Raw genomic sequence first — 21,187 nt, forward strand, 5'->3', positions numbered from 1 at the left:
CCTCACCAGGAACCAGGCTGAAAAGTCTGAAAGTAAAACAAACCCCTAACTCTCAGGAAGCCCCTTCCCAAGGTTTTACAAGCAGATCAATGGCTGTGGGGGTCATTCAGCCCAGCCAAGTGGCCTCCCAGTGTGTAGGAGCTGAAAGAATGCTGCCTGAGTTGTCATCACTCTGGGGTGAAGTTTTGTTGATGATGCAGCGCTGTTGAGTTATCTATGTCCCTATCACCCCTCATCCAGTGTCCTGTGAGGAACCCCCCAATAAACTCATTGGTTCACATAGCTAGACTTGGACGGGGGCAAATTCTTTGGTTGTCACCGGTATGCTATCTATGGTGAGGAGACATTTGTTCACGTCTCTAGGGAAAAGTCATACACAATTGTTTCCTTTAAGGAGTATGACAGCCATACTTGATGAAATTCTAGGACGTCTGCTCAATTTACTACTGCACCAGCTTCAACACTTCACCCCTGAGAACTTGTCCACGGTGAATCATGAGAATATGCAGAATGACTTTCAGATCTAAGTCCAGCTCTGCCACGCTGCACTCACTACAGCTGATGTGCCGTAAGCAGCAGGCATCTTCACAACAGCACTGGCAATGCGATGCTGTCCCCCTTCGAACCTTTTTCATACTCCATAGTTTTGGAGACATGTTTTCTCTGTGTAGTGCTGGCTTTCCTGGGATCTAGAACTCACTCTGTAGACCAGGCTGACCTCAAGCTCGGAGATCCACCTGCCTCTGCCTCTGAGTGCTAGGTTTAAAGGCGTGCACCATCACGGCTGACATTTCTCCCTAACCTTTGACATGAAATTCAGACTTTTCATAACTCCTACCAGTTCTTACCTTTAATCTTCTCCTGTTCATTCGGACATACCAGTTGGTCAGAATATCTACAAACTTGACGAGGCGAGGCACCACAGTGTATAGCCTGTAAGCTAAAAGTAAGATATTAGTCAGGCAGCCCAGGACAGGCCTTCATTCAAGGGCGTTTCACTCCCTAAGGGAACAATGAGAATCAGAATCAACCAATCAGATAGCTCATATATTATGAATATACGAATCAGAATCAACCAATCAGATGGCTCATATATAATGAATACACGACATGACAAGCAAAGTGTTTAGGAGCCCTCAAAAATGACAATGAGCGACAGGCAAACCCACACAGGTGAGAAACTACATTACCTGGCGTGAACAGAAATGTGGGACAGAACCCAGCTCCACACCACTGTGCTGCCTCCTACCTCAACTAGAAAGTAGCAGAAAGCCTGCCTTAAATGCTGAGAGGCACAGCTCCATTTTGCCAGGAAGAGGATATCTGGCAAAGCCTGAGGAGACATGCTCGTGGTATATACATGGAACGGCAGTATCACTCTTTCTACTGGCTGACACAAGATGCTGCTCAGCTCTTCTGATGCACAGCACTGACAGCCCCACTACTGCACTGGGAGAAGATGCAGAGGGCAGAGCTGCTCTTACTGTAGTTCACAGAAAACAGACCTCAGGCCCACAGACACTGCTGGCCAAACATGTCTATATAGTTTCAGCAACTGGGGCTTTCTTTGTTGAAGAGGAAAAGCCAATGTCTAGAGCTTCCCCACCCCTTACTTTCAGGGAAACCTAAGATTCCCATGTTCAGTTTTCACCTCACAGAGTAAATGACTGTAACATGTAAAGAGAGGACTAAGTTCTGGGGCAGCAGCTCTTCCTGAGAGACCTACAGGAACTGCCGGCCCCACACCACCCTGTAGACACGTTTTCTCACGATCTGCTGATGGCGCTTCTGTGGGTAGGAAGGTGAACGAACAAAGCTGGCTCTTACCTGGGCCAGGAGTTATCCTCTTTGTGTGTGACTAGTCTCCCATACATGACCCTCATACAGACACTGATCTATCTAGTTCCTAGGCAGACAGAGTTCTGTCCTAGGTATGTGATATCTAGAGACACTGCACAGGAAGTCATGGAAGCTCATGCTGAAAGATGATGGGCTTCTCAGACAAGTCCTCTGCACAAGAATGGGTCTGCATTCCTTGGAAAAAATTACCCAGAGCCCCGAAACAAACTCCTTTCTGCACCTAATAAGGCCACCATGCTGTACTTCTGGGTTATCTCTCAAAACTTCCTCTATGGTAATAAGGGAAAACATTTAAAATGCTGAAAGAACAATTATAAAGAGAATAACCCCTGGGAAGACGGCATAAGAAGACTCACCTGCCATTTCGGTTTCAAAGAACCCTATGAGCGACTGCATAAAGGACAGGATCCACCGGTCAGTGATGTTAGGGCTTTCCCGGACTGTGTGCTCGTTGTACAGGAACTCCACTTCCTCCTCCTACAGAGACGCTCAGTGAGATGTTCGCATGCACAAAGCATGAACTAATACCGAGAGCACGCGCATGTGCATGAACCTGTGCCCATGGATGTCGGCAGAGGACACTGCATCCTTGGAGTTGGGATTATAGGTGGATGGGAGCCCCGTGACATGGGTGCTGGGAACCAAGTCCAGGTCCTCTGGACAAAGTAAGTACTCTTGCCAGCTAAGTCACCTCTTCAGGCCTACCAGATGCTCTCCATCAGTAAAATGGAAGGAAATGGTGAAATACAAAATGATCCCAGACCCTGGTAGCAAGTCAGCAACATTCAGGATGAGCACCATTAAATCCTCAATGAATCCTGATTTTTTTTTTTTTTTTTTTATTAATTAAAAAGAAGAGACCTTAGGGTTGGATTACTGTAAACCTATGGAAGGAGGCAGTAAAACCTAGGACCTTTGGATCTTTTGCACACTGAAACATGCACCAGGAAACAACTCTACGCTAACTTGCAGGATTTACCTGAAACCCTTCATGTCTCCTTTGGCTTATCAAGAGCCCTGCATGATCTTGAAGGCACCTCACCTGCTCCTGCTCTGCAAACTGAACTTCCTGCCAGCTGCACTTCTCGGGTAGCAGCATGTTGGAGGAGAAATGGTGAGGACTGTTTGCCTGTGTTTGAGCACCTCATGGTGGGTGCAGCCCTGCTCTGTACAGATGGGCCTCTTTGTGGTCAGGTGTGAGGTTCCACGCCAACAGGTGTGCCAAGCACCCAAGCTTTCGGAATGTTCTCCCTACTTGGCACCACGTACAGGAAAGGTGGCATAATTACAAAGAAAGATGCCTGCCTTCTAAATTTCCAGGGAACAGCATACCTGGAAGTCCTATGCAAATAATACTTCTGTTTTGCTCTCAGTGGAAGAGCTAAGTTGAATCTAAAGGCAGTAGAAGCAAGTGAATGGACCACTGTCCCACTTGCTAGCTCCTGAGATGCTCCAGGGTAAGTTACCAGTACTTCTATTGGTAGGTGCTGGAATAAGAAGCTGAGCACACATGGGCTCCACCATAAACACGTATACACACAATACCATAACTTGTGTTAGTGATAAAGATGCTGGGCACTGAAAGTAGTCAGTCAGTCTGGAGTTCGGAGAGGTGGCTGCAGACCAAGGGCTTCTCAGGAGATGATGGGAAGCCCAATCTGAGGCTCAGGTTCACATACATCCCAACTGCTATTCTTAAACCTAGCAACTGATTCAGAGCTGATGGCCCCTCTCTATTCTCAGCCCAGTGCTTCCTCATACAAGTCTTCTTTGCTCACTCAAGTCAACAGCACGACTCCGGGTCTGTCCCTGTCCTTTGTCGGGTAAACTGTAGCTGCCTCTCATACTGTCTGTGATTTCACACCCCACCAGCTCCTTGAATAGAGAAGAATTACACTCAGCATAGAATCTGAGACAAAGAACTGGCTGTCCAAACTATATTTATATTAAGGAGGCCACGTCCTACAGAGAACCAGACACCTCTTGCATTATCATGTAAGGCTTCCTTGTGCCTCTGGTTATCCAACATCAGCAGACAGCACAAGAAAGTGGCCTCTAGATCCCACACAGGCCCAGCCCACAGCTCAGCATACACACACCAATGCTGTCCATACCTTGTGGAGCCTAAAGACGTTCTGGATGAAGAAGCGGTACGCGTTGTACCACGGGAGTAGCACGTCCTTGAGGACGTCCCGCACACCTTCCTCCTTGAAGCGCAGGTTTTCTGCTCTTACCACGGGGGAATTGATCAGATATAACCTGGTAGAAGCAGAAAATTTACACAGAAAAGTTACACAGACAGCAAACCAAGTATTACTACTTTGAGAAGGCAAACGTGCCAGTTCCTCCTCAGATCACCTAAGTCTTTCTCCTTTTACTAAAGATGAAGAAGACCAGGTCAAACTCTTTCCTCTGCAGAGGAGCAGTGCTTAAACAGGGGCACCCCCACCACAGGTGCACGCCGGTTCATCAGATCCGCTACACTCTGGAGGACCACCCTCAGTGTGGAGAACGGCCCAGCCCAGACAGACAGATGAGTGAGTGGAGGGCCAGCCTCTCTGTTTCCAGAGCACAGGGAACTGTATGAAAGCACAGCGTGGGCCTAGGTGTGGGTTTCACCTACGACATGGGAGATACTGAACAAGTGCTCTAGGCTTCTGCAACCTAAATGTGACAGGAGCAGGGCTGTTCAAACAGTAGCTGAAAGTTCTCTAAAACCTCATGAATTAATTTATTTGTTCTGGTGGGGGGGGGGTGGAGGGAGGGAGAGACAGAGGGAGAACTCTAATACCAACAAGATGGGGAACCTAGAAAGAAGCTGAGGTAGAGACTATATGCACCTGCCTGGGAGGTCATGGCTGGCACATGGCATCCAGGACATTTTCCAGTCATCAAAGACTTCTAGATTTGAGAGCCACCAACTATAAAAGCCTAACTCCCCATACAGAGACCCAACAGTTGAAGTCTAATCACAGGGCACTCCGGGGATGATTACATGAGATACACAGGAGCAAAGGGGCTGCTTCCTACCTCAGGGCGTCGGCACCATACTTATTGATGATGGAAACCGGATCTGGGTAGTTCTTTTTCCGCTTGCTCATTTTCTGGCCATCACTTGTAAAACAAAAGGTAGGCATCAAATAAGTCAGTAAATATAGCTGATTTTTATATATGGATGTAAACATGCTAATGCTAATGAAAGGGGGGCAAATATATGCTGGTGAAAGTCACAATGGCAAGGTGGTTTGTTTCTATTTGTTAGGTCTTTTATATTCAATTTACTTGTTACTACTGTATATGTGAGTTTGGTGTGTGTGTGTGTGTGTGTATGTGTGTGTGTGTATGGGAGGAATGGGTCATAGCACTCAAGCAGAGATCAGATAGCTTTGTGGGGTCAGCCCTCTCCTTCCATCTTTATGTGGGTTCCAAGAATCCAATCGAGTCAAGTCGCCGGGCTTGCACAGAAAGTGCTGACACCCATTAAGCCACTTAAAGTCTTTTAATATCACAGCACAGCTATGTTTCTAGGGGAAGGGGAGTTCCAAGGTTGGCTAGAGCAGGAAGATGCCCTAGCATTTATTCCAGAGAAGTGGGAAACAGGGATGGAGAGGTGTCATTATGAAGAACTAGGTACTGTAGTGGGAAACAGGGATGGAGAGGTGTCATTATGAAGAACTAGGTACTGTAGTGGTGGAGCTGTTTAATGGCACAGCTGTACTGACTGCAGGAACCGACACGAGACAAAGTTGTATACTTAGATGTGTGTGCTGATGTGTGTTTGTGGTGGTGTGTGCATGGAGGTTGGAGGGCAACTTGAGGAGTTGGTTTTCTCCTTCCACCTTAACACTGGCTCCAGAGAATAACCCTAAGTCATCAGCTTGCTCAGCAGCGCTCTGCATACAGAGGCACCCAGTCAGCCAAGAAAACCACTAAAGGGCTGGAGTGGGGTGCAGCTCAGAGGTAGAGCATGCAGGAAATCTCAGTACCAACAAGAAATATTGGGATGGGGAAAAGACCAATTTATAGGTCGCGGTGCCTGTGACTGGAACGGGAATTTACCAACTCATTTGCTCTGTATCTTCAGCAAGGCATTTTCTGTTCCTTCATCACCAAAGCGCAGGATTGCAGAGCCCACATCACACTGCTCTGACCGGTATTGTTACGGGTGGCAGTGTACTTGCAGGTCTGGCTACTCTTTTCCTCTTTGCTTTGGAGACAAAGTTCAAGGGCAGAATAAAGTGTACAGGAGCCTAAACTCATCACTGCAGGGAGGGGTGGGTACACCTGCCTTGCCAAGATGAGGCCATTCACAATCACGTTCTTGAAAGGTGGTTGTCCAAAGAGGGCGGTGGCTAGCACTAGCAGGGTGTAAAACCTGGGGGGAAAAAAAAGCCAGAATAATTCATTAGTGGTAGAAAAGGAACCTAAGCACAGGAAAATGTATTTATTCACTAGACTGAAATTTTAGCTCTGATTCATTTTACTTCTTTAATTATTTGTTTTCCTCATGGCTTTTGTGTAGGCCAGAGGGTATGTGAGAGTGCTGTCTCTCCTCCCACCGTGTGGGTCCTGAAGTTCCAGCTCAGGTTATCCGACTTGGTGGAAAGCACATTTACTTACTGGGCTACCTGGCCAACCCTGTATTATACATCTTGAGAACCATGTAAAGTGATAGATGCAGACACATTATGCCCATAACAGATCACTCAAAGAGTCTGATTGGCAAAACAGAATTTACGCACGTATAAGAGTAACGTACCATCCTCTGGTTTGATCAATGCCTTCGGCAATGAAGTCTGCAGGAAAGGCATCCTCAAACTCGCGTTTGCTCTCAAATGGATAATGAACCTGGGCATAGGGCATACTTCCACTCTCAAACCAACAGTCAAACACCTCAGAGACGCGCCGCAAAGGTCCTTTCCCACAGCGGGATGGGATGGTCAGGTGGTCAATGCTGACAAACAGAAAAGTTGTCACCTTTATTCATTGTGAAGAACAGTTTAAATGCCATTCTGACAAGAGCACAGGCATGTGTCATGCTACCGTCCTTTGGTAAATGACGGACTACATGTACAGTGGTGGCCCTATAAGGTGACAAGGGAGAGTAAAGATTTTCTTTTGACTAGTGACATTGTGCAGGGGGTAATGTGACATAATGCTTTATTTATTTATGTTTGTGATGGTGGGATGCAAAGGAAACTGTGCAGCAAGAAGAGAAGGCACGGCATATAAGAGTGTGCATGACTCACAGGGGTTAATGGTGACACATAAACAACTGTGCAATCAGATTATGTATTTACCATACCTTTTTTCTTCCCTAATTCTGAGGCAGGGCCTCACAACCCAGGCTGGCCTTGAACTTGTTATGTAGCTGTGAATGACTCTGAACTCGTTCCTCCTGCCTCTGCCTCCTGAGAGTTGATTTCAGCGGTCATGCCTGACTTTTACTTTAAGTACTAGGGTGTATACTTAGTCCTATGACTGCCATGTTATTCTACCAACACCCATTCACATCCACGCCTAAGGATCCTGACTGTATTAACAGCCAGAGTGATGAACCTATCTAGACCATCTAGGTGTGTGCAAGGTTACTCCAGAGAAGCCATTCAATGAAAGGATTTGACTAACGTTGCACTTATCTGAACACACTGACTAGTGGGGAAGTGCATATGCAAAAAATAAAGGAAAATAAACCGTGGCCCAGAGAGGTGATAGACACCTTTCATCCTAGCCCTCGGGCAGGAGGCAGAAGCAGGCAGATCTCTGTGAGATCAAGTTCAGCATGGCCTACGAAGGGACTTCTATGACAGCAAGAGCTATATCCTGTGATACCTTGTCTCAAAAATGGACAAAGACTGAGGCCACTAGGGGCCATCAATCTGAAAGGTCATGTACCACAGAAAGTTAAGTGACATTTCAATCAATGAGGGAGGGTGCACGCCACAAACCAACATGGCTCATCAACCAAGTAGCTAGCAGGCCAGTGATTTCCAGGTTCAGATCTGTAACTCCCAGGAGGTGGCCTTACCAGGACGGCAGCATGGGACTGAGTCAGGTGTTTGGAAACTGACCTCTCTCTGTGGAGATCTGAGATTTTTGCTCCTGACAATTCTTCAAGCTCTGCCACTGATCCAATGCACACTACCTGTCAAAACAAAGACAACAGGAACTCCTCAGAGCTAAGGAGACTATGCTGAGGTCGCTCAGGCAGCCTGCTGATCGGCTGTAGAAACCTGACTTGTCTTTACAGGCGGGTTAATGGAGCACTCTGAGCTACAGGGCAGTGACCACTGACAGGGCTCATCTCTCAGGCAAGACCTTGGGCTCCAAAGAAGCCAGTGCTGACTTTGTTCCCATGACTCCTCTTCTGCAGGTCTGCAGCACAGGCCCCTAAACCCACAGCCACCACCTAAACAGGCATCCCTGAGGATTTATCAATCTCTGTCCAAAATAAATAAAATGTCTTAGACTCTTAACCAATGACATCTTTTTTAAAAAAAGATTCATTTATTTTATGTATGTAAGCACACTGTTGCTCTCTTCAGACACACCAGAAGAGGGTATTAGATCCCATCATAGATGGATGTGAGCCACCATGTGGCTGCTGGGACCTCCAGAAGAGTAGCCAGTGCTCTTAAACCCTCAGCCATCTTTTCAGCCCAGCCAATGAGACCTTCCTTCCTTCCTTCCTTCCTTCCTTCCGCCTGGATCTTGCTCTTTAATCTGCCATCTTTCCGAGCAAAGGCTAAAACTAAATTATTGTACTGGGGGGTTGGGGAGCATAGTAAAAATAAAAGTAGTCTAACTCACAAGGATTTAGGACCATGCTCAGGTAAAGAGTTGGAGTGGAGATAGGTGGACCGGGAGATGAGGACCACCTGACAGAGAGGGGTTACATCAGCAGAGGTCTGGGCTTTCACATAGGGAAAGGCCTCTGCTTCTTGGGCACCCAGGGCTTTTCTCTGCTCCTTCCCTTCAGTTCTGAAAAGGTTTCTGACTCAGTAACGTCACTGTTGCCTCTCAGGTCCTTGTATGGAATCCACTGAACCCTGGGATGCTTTGCTCTCACTGTTGGCATGCTCTCTACAGAGGACAGAAGGCTCTGCTGTGGAATTGTGTCCGCCTACCCAAGTGGAGACATCTAGACTCACATAAATCGAACACAATTTCAGAAATTAATATAGGCAATGCTTGGGATGTTTTCTCCTCTCCAGTTTCTGCTTTGAGTACTAAGGTCAGTTTAACTCTCTTTCACACACAGACACACACACACACACACACCTCTGTATATCCAGTATAGTCCTCTTACTGGCTAGAAATTTTCTGTGGAGTTCAGGCTGGCTATAATCTAGAAGATTCTGAGATTAAAGGTGTGCGTCACCATACCAGGGGTCAGCTGAACTTGTAGTCCTAAATGTCATGGCATGGGATGGGGGGAAATCAAAGCAACATCCACCCACTATCTAATGTGTTGATTTCACTGAAAAAAAAATTACTATTTTTTTCTATTATTTTATTCCATACAGAATAAAAATTTTAATTTGCACTTAAGTAAAAAGTAAAACCCTAAACACACTGTCTTATGTGATCATTTTAGAAAAGAATTAAGACAGTAAGAGTCACACTTTTAAACACTATACTCACACAACATGACAAACTTCAGTGACAGTCAACCCAAGGCCATAACTCAGTCTCACCTCTTCAAAGTCGTCACTGACCCACAGTGGGATGGGGGTGCCCCAGTATCTGTTTCTGGAAATTGCCCAGTCACGTGCATCTTTCAGCCAATTTCCAAACCGTTTTTCCCGTACAAACTCTGGGACCCTGTCACATAGAGATGACATCAACAGTCACGCAGAAACACTAGACAAGGTGAAAATTATAAACCAGGCAGACACAAGCCTTTGTGTGATACTCTGTGGAAACACTATGCTTTGTTCACACATACGTAGCACATCCTTTGAAAAGATGGCCGAGCATGTTTGGGAAATTTCTTTTTTGCCTATTTGCTTATTCATGAGGTAGGCTGGCATTTGCAGAGAAGAACAGCTAGGAAAGACAAAGGTTTCTGTGCCTGGAATTTTCTGTAAAGCCAAGGGCAAAAGATGTCCACATACCAGGGACTCAAATACCCAAACTGGTTATAAACAAACTGCCTTGGCAGACACACACTAGTCTTCATCATAGTGAAGTTAACAGTCTGAGTATAGCAAGGTTGTTTGTTCATTTGCTTTTGAAACAGGGACTCACTCTGTACCCCTGGATGTCCTGGAACTCACTATGCAGGGCAGGCTGGCCTTGAACTCAGGTCTGCTGCCTCTGCTTCCTGATTGCCAGGATTAAAAGTGTGCATACTATGTTTGGCTGCAACATTTTCCCCAAAGTCAATTCATACTGTTAAGTCATATATAAGTAACACTTGCTTATCTGTAGTGGGTTTTAAAAAGAAAAATGAGTTCTTATGTCTCCTATCATAAGTGGGTATTACTTTAGCTATATATGACTGTTTTTCTATACACATAAATTAGGAATTACAGTAAACAATTAGAGATGGTTAGTGCTTGGACAGCAGGAAGATGCTCACCAGTAACACAGATCATTGTTCTTCAGTAGCTGGTCCACCATGTGTTCCACCCGAACAAACCAGCTGGGCACCGACTTGTAAATGAGGGGCGTGTCTGACCTGGGACCAGAACACAGATTCCACTAGTCAAAAAGAGGTGTACTGGTTCTAAGGGTAAGTTCCAAGACTGATTTTAATTTTTAATCAGCATCACTTTACCTACTCAGCCTCTGGCTGACAGTAACTTATTTTAAATTACAAATGTCCAGAAGATGCCTCAGAAGGTAACAGTACTTGCTATTAGGCATGAAAACCTTAGTTCTGACCACTATAGACACGCCAAAGCATGCAAGCACACACACACACACATACACACACACACACACACACACACACACACACACACACACACACAGAGGTATACTCACACACAAAGCCAATCAATGAAACATGACGAAAGATGTCTTAGTCTCCTGTCTCCTTTCCAGTGAAACCAAGGAAGATAAAAGAAAAAAGATGAACAAAACTAGGGCCTGGGAGAAGACTCAGCAGTCAAAGAATGCCTGCTGCTCTTGCAGAGGACCCAAAATTGACACCTCAGTGCACACACACAATTTTTAATGGTTTTTCTGAGTCTGAGTGGTCAGGTCTTTAATCCCAGTACTCAGGAGGCAGAAGCAGGTGGATCACTGAATTTACCAGGAGCCTGGTCTTTCAGGCCAGCCAGGCCTCACAGAGAAACTGTCTTCAAAAACAAACAAACAAACAAACAAACAAACGAAACCAATCACCCAAACAAACAACAGTAACAAAAACCCAACAACAAAAAGAAAGAAGAAAATGGTTCTGATGATAGGACAGGACACAGGGAGGAAATTTTCGGACACGGAACAGTATATTTTCACTTGAATATTTACAGGGTGCTCTTCCATTACGACTCGGCTATCACGCAGCGCGGCTGAGAAGCCCCACCATAGAACTCAGCATCCTCACCTCCAGCAGAAAGGGTAGCTGTGGGTGAAGGTGCTTGCGACAAGCAGTCGGCCCTGCTCCTTCAACATCTTAATGATATTCTTGTCAGCATCCTGTTAAAAAATTAAAACATCGGTCATTAAAACACCCTGGCGTGCTTAATGACAATATAAATGTTACTAAAATCTGATACTTTATAATGGATAAAAGGCATAAATAATTAGTGTCTTTTGAAAGTATCTGTTCTGGGCTGGAGACACAGCTAGAAGAAACGTGCCCTTGGCTTCACCCTCAACACAACATTAAACACAAAACCCAGAAAACTACTCTGCTGTCTTGCCTACTTAGGTGACTGGAACATACATCTATAACTTTGCAGCACTGAAGTTTTCAAGCACAAACGGTTACCTAAGCATCAGAAGGCTGCGCCAGGACAGAGTACAGCGTACTGCTCCCAACTCCTAGTAATAAAACTGCAGCGTGCTCCCTCGTCTAAGCATGTCAGACCCTACGACTGTGGTGAACAGCCTTTGCTCGTTTTAAGTGCTTCAGTTTTAAAACGTCTACAGTAATTCTAAGTATGGTGAGACAGACCACAGCTTTCCATGGGCACAAAGCACAGACCTTCACATACTGCCCCACAAAATGCGTCACTTCCTCTGTGAAGCAGCCTGAAGCATCCACGGGACAAACAGGGGCTGAGTCTTTCTGAATGATGTTGAAGTCCATACAGACGCGATGATCATCCTGAGACAGACAAGAACACATGTTGGGGGATAAAAGTGTCTAAGTTTATGTGTGAGGAGAAAGGAAGGCTTGAATTTATATTGATTTGCAAAGTATTTTTTCTATACTGTCTTGCATACATCTACGCAACCTTCTACTTCTAAATGTGGTGACTTAAGGCCCACCTATAGAATCTAGCCTCACAGCTGAGCCTCGCCTAGTCATCCCGACCATTAGAGATGCCACACATGAACATTTTACAGCTAAACTGGGTGCAGCAGTGTCCATCTTTAATCCCATCATCCAGGAAGCAGAGGCAGGTGGATCTGAGTTCAAGGGTAGCCTGGTCTACACAGTGAGTTGCAGGCCAGTCAAGAATAAAGACTGTAGTGTGACATGTCTCAAAAACCCAAAACTGAACCAAACAAACCCACCGAAACAACAAAAATTAAAACCAAAAGCCTCCCCTTAGGTTACACTTTATCTGTAATGATATATAGGCCTCTGGGAATGATGAAAGTCAATGTGGGCAGAACGCACAATGCTTGAAGGACATGCAGCACCGCATCCCCTCAAGAGCCGCAGGGATGACGGTACTGATCCCATGTTAAACGTTCCCTGTTACTAAGGAAACAGACTTCCAGTGGCACAGCTTACCTAGGTTACACCATGAAGCTTCGGAGGTAGATCCAAGTGTTACTGATTAATGCTGCATGTGGGGGATGCTGAGCACGTTACTACATTTGCTCATTTGATCTTGCAATAAAGCTGCCAGAAAGGCAGACAACTGTATCAGAATCGACAGCAGCTCAGGGTTGGACCTGCTTCCAGAAATCAACAAGAAGAATATGGACTGCAGGTACAGTGGGCAGAAATGGGCCAGAGAAAAAGCCTGACTCCATTGGCCTTGGCAAGGCAGAGAAGCTTAATGAGACCCGTGACTTGGAACCCCAGGAACAGTGGCCACTGAGAATTACTTCCTAGAAATACTTCTGCAAGAATATGCTACTCACAGCGCCAAAGTAAGGAGCCTGGTGAACAACACCTGTGCCTTCTTCATCCTTCACATAGTGGTCAACAAGCACGGTGAAGGCACCGTTCTCCTTACACTGGAAGAGAAAGTGTTAGATGAAACACAGGGAGAATGGCCTGAATTAACTGTTGAACGTGTAAATAGAAAAGACAAAGTAATTCCAGTTCGGAAGACAGACGCAGAGAAGTAGAGACAGGAGCACCTGGCACAAGCTTGGCTAGACAGAGTGGCTCGACGGGCAAGCTGCAGGTTCAGCAAAATTAAAGTGGAGAGCAGTCAAAGACGACCTGACTATAGCCTCTGGCCTCCACGTGTGTGCACACACGTACACACTTATACCCACATGTGTGAATGTGAACACATACACACACCAGAGAGAGAGAGAGAGAGAGAGAGAGAGAAAGAGAGAGAGGGAGGGAGACCTGAAAGTGAACTGAACTTAGTATACATTTACAGCAGGAGACTAGCTTACTGCAAAGGAAGACAGAAAGGTGGGGAAGGAAAAGGCCAGTTTGGAGATGTGGTGAGCGAGTTGGTCAGTGGTAGAATTCTAATTTACTAAAAGACAGCAACGTTCTAACACTAAAGCAGAGACTGGGATTCAGACATGCTCCCAGCGAGGAGGCCTAGGAGTCCCACGCATCACTTCACTCTCATTAGCAGATGAATGGAGGCTTGGTGGAACGGCCCCAAACTAACCTTAATAAAGTAGTCAAACAACGGCTTATACTTCTTGCCTTTGAGAGCGGCACCAGGAAACCTTGAAAAGGAAGAGAAATCTGTAAATCAAAGCAATTGAGCCAAGGAGATGTTTCAGTAAGGAGAATGCTTCCTGCCCAGGCATGACCATTTGAGTCTGGATCCCGGAAACACATGTAAAAAGCTGGGAATGGTGGTGAGCTCCTGGAACCTCAGAGCTGGAAAGGAAACCCAGGGGTCCGTGGGACTTTCAGGCTTGAAATTAAAACTGGTAAGCCCAAGTTCCATGAGAAAGCTGCCTCTAGACTAGCAAGGAGAGTGACTGGGGAAGACTCGTGATGTTTACCCATAGCATACATGTGCATACCCACCCACACATAATTTACATACAAAAACTTAAAAATGTCAATCAAAGTAATGAAACTGTAACCAGAATAAATCAGCATCCTCTGAGGCACACAGCCATTTTCACAAAAGCCAAAACATGCGACTTTAAAACATATTTGGTACCTAAAGCTCGATTTGAACGATACAACTTTATGATGACAAAGACTTGACTCTTCTGAACACTGTATGGACTACGCAAGCACCCACCTTTCCAGGATCTCATAGTCGCTCTCTAGCTTATAGAGGGCTGACAGTCTGGCTTCCATTAAAATGAAGAGCTTTCCCCTGGAAACATCTATGAGAGGGAAGAAAAAGAAGACATGGGTGGTATTCAGACGAGTTGACTATGAAGACGTACTCCAGGCATATTTCTTGTGCACCCAGACGTGCCGAGATATCAGAGGCAGCAGGGTATGTGGCCATTACTGAGCACGCCCAAGTCCATTTAGGAAAATTAATCTTTATTTTCTCTTTCTAAAGGTAAGATATTCGAACGTTTTTTAAAAGTCCTAAAATTAAGCCAGGCATGGTGGCACACACCTTTAATCCCAGCCCCTGGGAATGGCTCTCTGAGTTCCAGGCCAGCCTGGTCTACATAGTGAGTTCCGGGCTAAGAAGCACTGAGCAGTGAGACTGTGTCTCAAAACTAACAGGCACCTTCTACCCAAATCTTAGCATTAACAATCAGGTGGCTCACAAGGTCACAGCCCCGTGCTCTCCGTCCCTCAGAGGCTAAATTCACTGTTGTTGCAATCCAGATGACACTCTGGGCACAGTAACAAGTGTGTGAGTGTGTGAGTGTGTGTGTGTGTGTGTGTGTGAGAGAGAGAGAGAGAGAGAGAGACAGAGACAGAGACAGAGAGAGTGTGTCTCCATCTTTTAACAAGCATAAGCGGATACTCTGGGAATCTTCCAGCATGTGCACTTAGAACACTGTGACTAGCATCCTGTGCAATAGAACATAAAGATTGCTGCCTCTCCACGTAGCCAGATCCTCGGCCCTGACTCTTTCATGTGACATCACTGTTTTTTTTTTTTTTTTTTTAAATAAAGTTACTACAAGCTGTTTCTGACAAATCTATTGACAGTTAAGATGCTTTTAAAATATTACTACCACACCTTAAGAAAATGTATGTATCTGTGTACCCTCAGTAAAATATTTCTGGAGTCAGCCCTGGAAACCTTGAGAAAATACATAGGCATCAAAACTTTGACACTGACAAACTGCCCCACAAAAGCGAAAGGCAACTTAACCTTCCTCTGCAAAGATATACTAGAACCCACCAGAGTATGTCACCCATTTCCACAGATCACTTTTAAAGACTGTTGTAATCCACTCAAAAACTGCTTTCACTGGTGCAGTGAGCCACAGAAACATTGCTATATGCCAAGTCCACATTTTATGAAAAATATAACAAGAACAAGACAAAATGTGGTAAGTACATGAGTGGTGTGTGTATGTGTGTGTGTGTGTGTGTACAGACTCAAGAGTTGTATTTGCAACATCTGTCTGAAACCTCCTAATGTGCCTCTGACTCATGGGTCACACAGGAGAAGTTCCAAAGGCATCACACCTCCTTTAGGAAAGCAGCCACAGACTCCAAGTCAACCATCTATATGGACAACAGCTATTCTCCCAGGTTCAGGAAAAGAACAAATAAAGCCGCCCGCACACACTTTAAGGCTGAATGCATAATGATCCCTGTGCAAAGACATGGCAGCTTCCATGCCTTGGCTATTGTGAATAGTGTCCACACAACACAGGCCTAGCAGGATCTGAACAAGCACCTGTTCTCCTTTTGTGAGACAAGGTAAGCGAGGCTAGCTGAAGACTCTTTATTCACCTGCCTCCAACATCCAGGGGCTCGGGTGGCCAAACCCAGATCCCGCTTTCAATGGAGGCAAACTTCTTTATGTTTAACTCCAGAAGCAACTGCCATGCCTGCTTCCAGAGCCCTGCCCTGCCCGATGTGCTTCTCTCCCTACAATATCTGCAAATCTGAAGGTGTATGTGCTCAAAAAGTACCAACCATCGCATTTCATATAGATCTCTAAGGAAGGACCTAACTGAGAACATCAGGATTCTCTACCGTGGAATAGGTCAATGAGGTACAAAAATGACATTAAAACTGAAAATTACACAAATCAGTGTCACTTCCACACAGAAATGAAACAGCTTTTCAGGCTGCCTTTCTGTTGTACCCTCTCCTGTTATCTTCCCCACCCGCTCTGTTAGGGGATTGGATCTTGCTATGTTGCTCAGTGTAGCCTAAAATTCATAATGTTCCTGCCAGTTTACTATGTTACTTACCATACCTGTCTTTATAGCTTGTCTTTAGTAAGAAAATTTTTTGTATAAAATTGTTTCATATCTACATAAAATTAATTTTTGTATAAAATTGTTTCATATCTACATAAAATTAAAAGCCTTTATATCTATATAAAATTACTTTATCAGTATTAATCACAAGTCACTGTTATCCCAACAGTTACCTTTGATCTTCACATACTGGATTTCTGGGTTGACACATAGCGCAAGGTTACTGGGTAGAGTCCAAGGGGTGGTTGTCCAAGCAACTAAGGATGTGTTTTCATCTTCCTCCAAAGGGAATGTCACAAATACTGAAGGGTCCTGAACATCCTGCAAGACATTGAGGGAGAGCAAACTTGTGAAGTTCAGAATAATAAGAAACTGATCTGAAAGGGGACTAAAATAAATTCTAGGATACAAATGAGCTCAAACTCCAGGCAGAGGTGGTGCACACCTTTAATCCCAGCAGAGGCAGGTGGATCTGAGTTCGAGGCCAACCTGATCTACACAGAGTTCCACAACAGCCAGAAATACACAGGGAAACCCCGTCTTGAAGAACAAAAACAAACAAACAAAACACCAACAACAAAAAGAGGAGTAATGAACAGAGAATTGGGGGCATGAATGGTAACTCAGCCATTACAGGCTAAGGTTCATAACTAGTAAGAATGGAAGCTACACTATTAACAGCGATCTAATCTACGCTAAGTATACGATGAGTTAAATATCAAAACTTTTGGAAAAAAGTATTTCTGCATATTGGTGTATATTTTTATGTGCTTAAAATATTTTATTAAATATACATGACCCAATAACAAAGGCAATTGGGAGACAAAAAAGGAATCATTCTACCCATCGAACAGAGGCTGGAAAGATCAAATGGAACAGGAAATACATTCTCTACCATGATGATAAAAACGCTTCTGAAGTGAAACATCCTCCAAACCTGGGCATGAACAAGGTTCCGAAAGTTGTCATCCCTTTAAACACGAGGGTCACATGAAGTGAAGGGTGAGTACAAACGCATAAGACACGAGACAGTTCATGTGAGATTCTCTACCTCACCCTCTAGATGACAAAGAATGGTTGTACCAATGACACAAGCCCCATGCAGCAGAAAAAAAGACCTTAACCCAGCTTAGCACCTCAATTACATTTCCTTCCAGATACCTTTAACAGAGGTTAGTTACTACAGGCACCAGAAAAGATACAAAGTCACCAAAGGCAGGGTCCCTGGAGAACAGTAGCTGGGAAAAACCATGTCAGACACAGACGAGAGCAGGCACCCAGAATGGCCATCCATCATACAGGGTGCATGATAAACCCAGTGGAGAGAAAATACCCCCATTTTAACCTAGCACAGCCTCCACACGGTGAGTGGCTGTACCACCAGGGATAGGCACATGGCACAGCCATGTTGGGAAGAATGGGGAGTAGTCACCTTAATCATGATCGGTCAACAACCATCATGGACTAGCCAGTGCTTAGCACCTTACGCACCTTGTAATTCTGGTTGGATTCGAAGTTGGAGAGTGGAGTGCCGCAGGCGGTGGAGAAGGGCATGACCTTCACGCCTCTGTACACCAGGCCTTTGTCATACAACTGCTTGAAGACCCACCTGGCAAGACAGGAGATAGAACTTTACAGCTACAGAACCAAAGCCCGCCATTCAGATGCAAACCTCTCTGCCAACGCCTAAAGTTCCCTTCCGGTTAAGAGAAAAAAAATTCCATCATTTGGGAACTTGTTGGTGAGAAACACTTAATAGCCGAATGTAGACTCTAATTATTATTGCTGAGGCTGAGGAGTGGCTTAGTGGTAGAGAGCATGTCTTAGCATGGGCAAGGCTGGGGTTCAACCACCAGTACAGGGGTTTGGGGAGTGGCCACCATCTGCTGAAGGGGAAAGATATTTACGAAGATTAGAAAAGGCAAACATTCCCGCCCGCACACTATCAGTAAATAAATCTGTAACTACTGACATACAGATTTTACACTAAAATTCTTAGAGCTTTGATAAAACCACTTTTTACCAACATTACTTGCATTCTGGGATGGGGGGGAACATTATTTAAACTGTGTAACAGGCAGCTTTTATAGAAGCAATTTAAAAAATACAAACCCACTTACTAAATTATTTTAATGAAGATGTGCAATACAAGAACACCAGAGATCAATTACCTCAAATTCCAGTGTTGACTGCTCACTTCTCCCAAATGTGTAACGAAAGGCATAGGTGGAATCCTTACTCAATTCTGCCTTTTCTTTTGTTAAAACTTTCATTGTGTTACAATATCCCTAAGGTATTTTCCGTTTTGTGAGACAGAGTTTCTTTCTTACTAAGTAGCCCAGGCAGGTCTTGAACTCATAATCTTCCATTACTACTGCTTGGATTGTATGTTTGGGCCATGATCCACTTTTATAGTAGTAAGTGGATTACATGCTCTCCCACAGGGCTCAATGGTAGAGGATTTGCCCAATGTTTAAGGGCTTTGAGTACGGTCTCATACTCAACAAAATGCCATTTTTAAGGAAAAAATCAAAGGGGGGGGGGAGTGTGAAGCATTTTCACAGCATTAGAAAAAGCTGGAAGACATCACATTCGCTCTAAAAACAAATAATCAACTTGTAACAAACTTCTTCCGGCACGCCCCACTTCCTTGACCAACGAAAGAGAAATGTTTATCATTCCTACAACTTAAAATAAACCTACCAGACTGATTCCATGAACTGTGGGTATAGTGTTTTGTAGTCATTGTCAAAGTCAATCCATCGGCCGAGTCTGGTAACTGTAGACTTAAAAATATAGAGTAATATTAGAAAATAATACCATAACCACTTCTAACTCTTATTGTCACTAACTATGACTATTTTTAGAAATCAAAACAATCAATCAATGGGCCAAAAAACATTATTTCAAACAACACCTAAGGTTAACAAGTCTTCTTAGCAGTCATTTCTTATACATAGATATTTGGCATAAAAGTGAGGTTGGGAGAAAATTGAGCTCTATCTCTCCTGCTAATGAAACTGGACCCTATATGCCAATAAGCTGAAGCCACTTGGGGTCATGACCGAAGAGCACTAAGGGGAACCCTGTGGGAGGGGGAACACAGCAGCCTGCAGGAGGAACCAGGAAGAGAACAGGGATAGGGCTGTGTGCCTGTATCTCCAGCAGGAAGGCTACTGAGGCCAAAGAACTTGAGTGTTAGGTCACCAAGAACACCAGGAGCTAAGTACAGAGACCTTAACAATAAAACAACCAAACAAAAGGCTTATTTATTTAATATAATTGAGCACATTTATGTTGCTGGCTTCAGACAACAGAAGAGTGCATCAGATCCCATATCCCACTACAAATGGTTGAGAGCCACCATGTGGTTGCTGAGAATGGAACTCAGGACCTCCTGAAGAGCAGCCTGCTCTCTTAACCACTGAGCCATCCCTCCAGCCCCAAGTACAGATGACTTTGGCGAGGAGACAGAGAAAAACAAAAGAACCAGACACCAAAAGGAACAAGGATACAGTACTTCATCACGGGATTAATGTTTAAAGGGTAGGGGAATCGAAGTGATGCAAGCTCACACAGGCAGCCACACTTTGGGGGCATATTTCATAAAAAGCACAAAGGATGATTAGCCATTTCCAAATAGTCCCACCTCAAAGCCATGCCTTCTACTGGTTCTTCTGAAAGCGCACGGCTTACCTTCCACTCGGTAGAGTATCTCATCACAATTGCTCGGCACTGTCTGTTGTACTCTGCAATCCCCATTTTGGCCACATCCTCTGGCCCTTTTATTCCCAGCGTCTTATCAATTTCATACTCCTGAAAATATTAAACAAGACGGTTAACAGCCATGCATGTAAGCCGTGAGAGAAACCAAAACAGTTATAATAAACAAGTACAAAAAAAAAACGCTACTGTGAAACCACACAGTACATACTAATACGGGAAATAATTCAAAGGGGGCACCTGATAGATTGACAGACAATGAGACTGGGGACTCAGACTCACCACAGGTAAGCCGTGACAATCCCATCCGAATCTTCTGTCAACGTGAAACCCACTCTGGTGAGCATATCTTGTAACTATATCTTTAATTGTCCCTGCCAGTATATGTCCATAGTGAGGCAGTCCAGTAGCAAAGGGAGGTCCGTCATAGAAGGTAAATCTGGAGATAATACAAAACACAGTAAGTCATCTAAAAACAGCAAAAATTCAGGACATTTTTGTATCAAGTAGCTATCATATTAAAATGTTCCAGGGCTGGGGGGGACTTGGATCAATAGGACTAGAAAATGGAGATAATCAATTAAAGTTTACCTGAGGTCCAGCCTTCAGAAAGGCTATTGGGACAGAGCTAGGAGGACTGCTATCCAGTCGTCCGTTCCATGTTTATTATCAGGATTATGAGTGACCCTGAGGTACCTCATCAGTGAAGCAGGGCGGGATGCCCATCTTAAAGTTTTCAAACAGAGAAGGGTCATAATGAAATCACTGATTTACATTGGTAGTCTTTCCTATGACTAGAGACTAAGGCAGGAAATTCTGTAGGAGCCATCCTCCCAAAGAAAGTGGCAAATAATCTCCATTCCGATGACTTCTGACAACCGTGCCCTTGCCTGTTCGGGGTCCA

At 44.7% G+C, this 21,187-nt stretch overlaps 1 protein-coding gene across 1 annotated transcript in view; it reads right to left on the bottom strand.

The window, feature by feature from the left end:
* Positions 1 to 21,187, bottom strand: part of IARS1 (isoleucyl-tRNA synthetase 1) — a 42,763-nt gene that overhangs the window by 16,601 nt on the left and 4,975 nt on the right. Inside the window, exons 3-21 of the mRNA XM_080918837.1 lie at positions 20,566 to 20,722; positions 20,257 to 20,376; positions 19,264 to 19,346; positions 18,052 to 18,169; positions 16,734 to 16,881; positions 14,448 to 14,535; positions 13,854 to 13,914; positions 13,135 to 13,230; positions 12,020 to 12,142; positions 11,417 to 11,508; positions 10,445 to 10,543; positions 9,558 to 9,684; positions 7,932 to 8,005; positions 6,620 to 6,814; positions 6,149 to 6,235; positions 4,891 to 4,974; positions 3,975 to 4,119; positions 2,217 to 2,337; positions 849 to 940 (exon numbers count right to left, since the gene is read on the bottom strand). Coding sequence (XP_080774963.1) covers positions 849 to 940; positions 2,217 to 2,337; positions 3,975 to 4,119; positions 4,891 to 4,974; positions 6,149 to 6,235; positions 6,620 to 6,814; positions 7,932 to 8,005; positions 9,558 to 9,684; positions 10,445 to 10,543; positions 11,417 to 11,508; positions 12,020 to 12,142; positions 13,135 to 13,230; positions 13,854 to 13,914; positions 14,448 to 14,535; positions 16,734 to 16,881; positions 18,052 to 18,169; positions 19,264 to 19,346; positions 20,257 to 20,376; positions 20,566 to 20,722 — 2,110 coding nt within the window. The remainder of the gene's footprint in view (positions 1 to 848; positions 941 to 2,216; positions 2,338 to 3,974; positions 4,120 to 4,890; positions 4,975 to 6,148; positions 6,236 to 6,619; positions 6,815 to 7,931; positions 8,006 to 9,557; positions 9,685 to 10,444; positions 10,544 to 11,416; positions 11,509 to 12,019; positions 12,143 to 13,134; positions 13,231 to 13,853; positions 13,915 to 14,447; positions 14,536 to 16,733; positions 16,882 to 18,051; positions 18,170 to 19,263; positions 19,347 to 20,256; positions 20,377 to 20,565; positions 20,723 to 21,187) is intronic.

Source organism: Micromys minutus, assembly GCF_963924665.1.
Source record: "Micromys minutus genome assembly, chromosome: 1".
NCBI classification, from domain to species: Eukaryota; Metazoa; Chordata; class Mammalia; order Rodentia; family Muridae; genus Micromys; species Micromys minutus.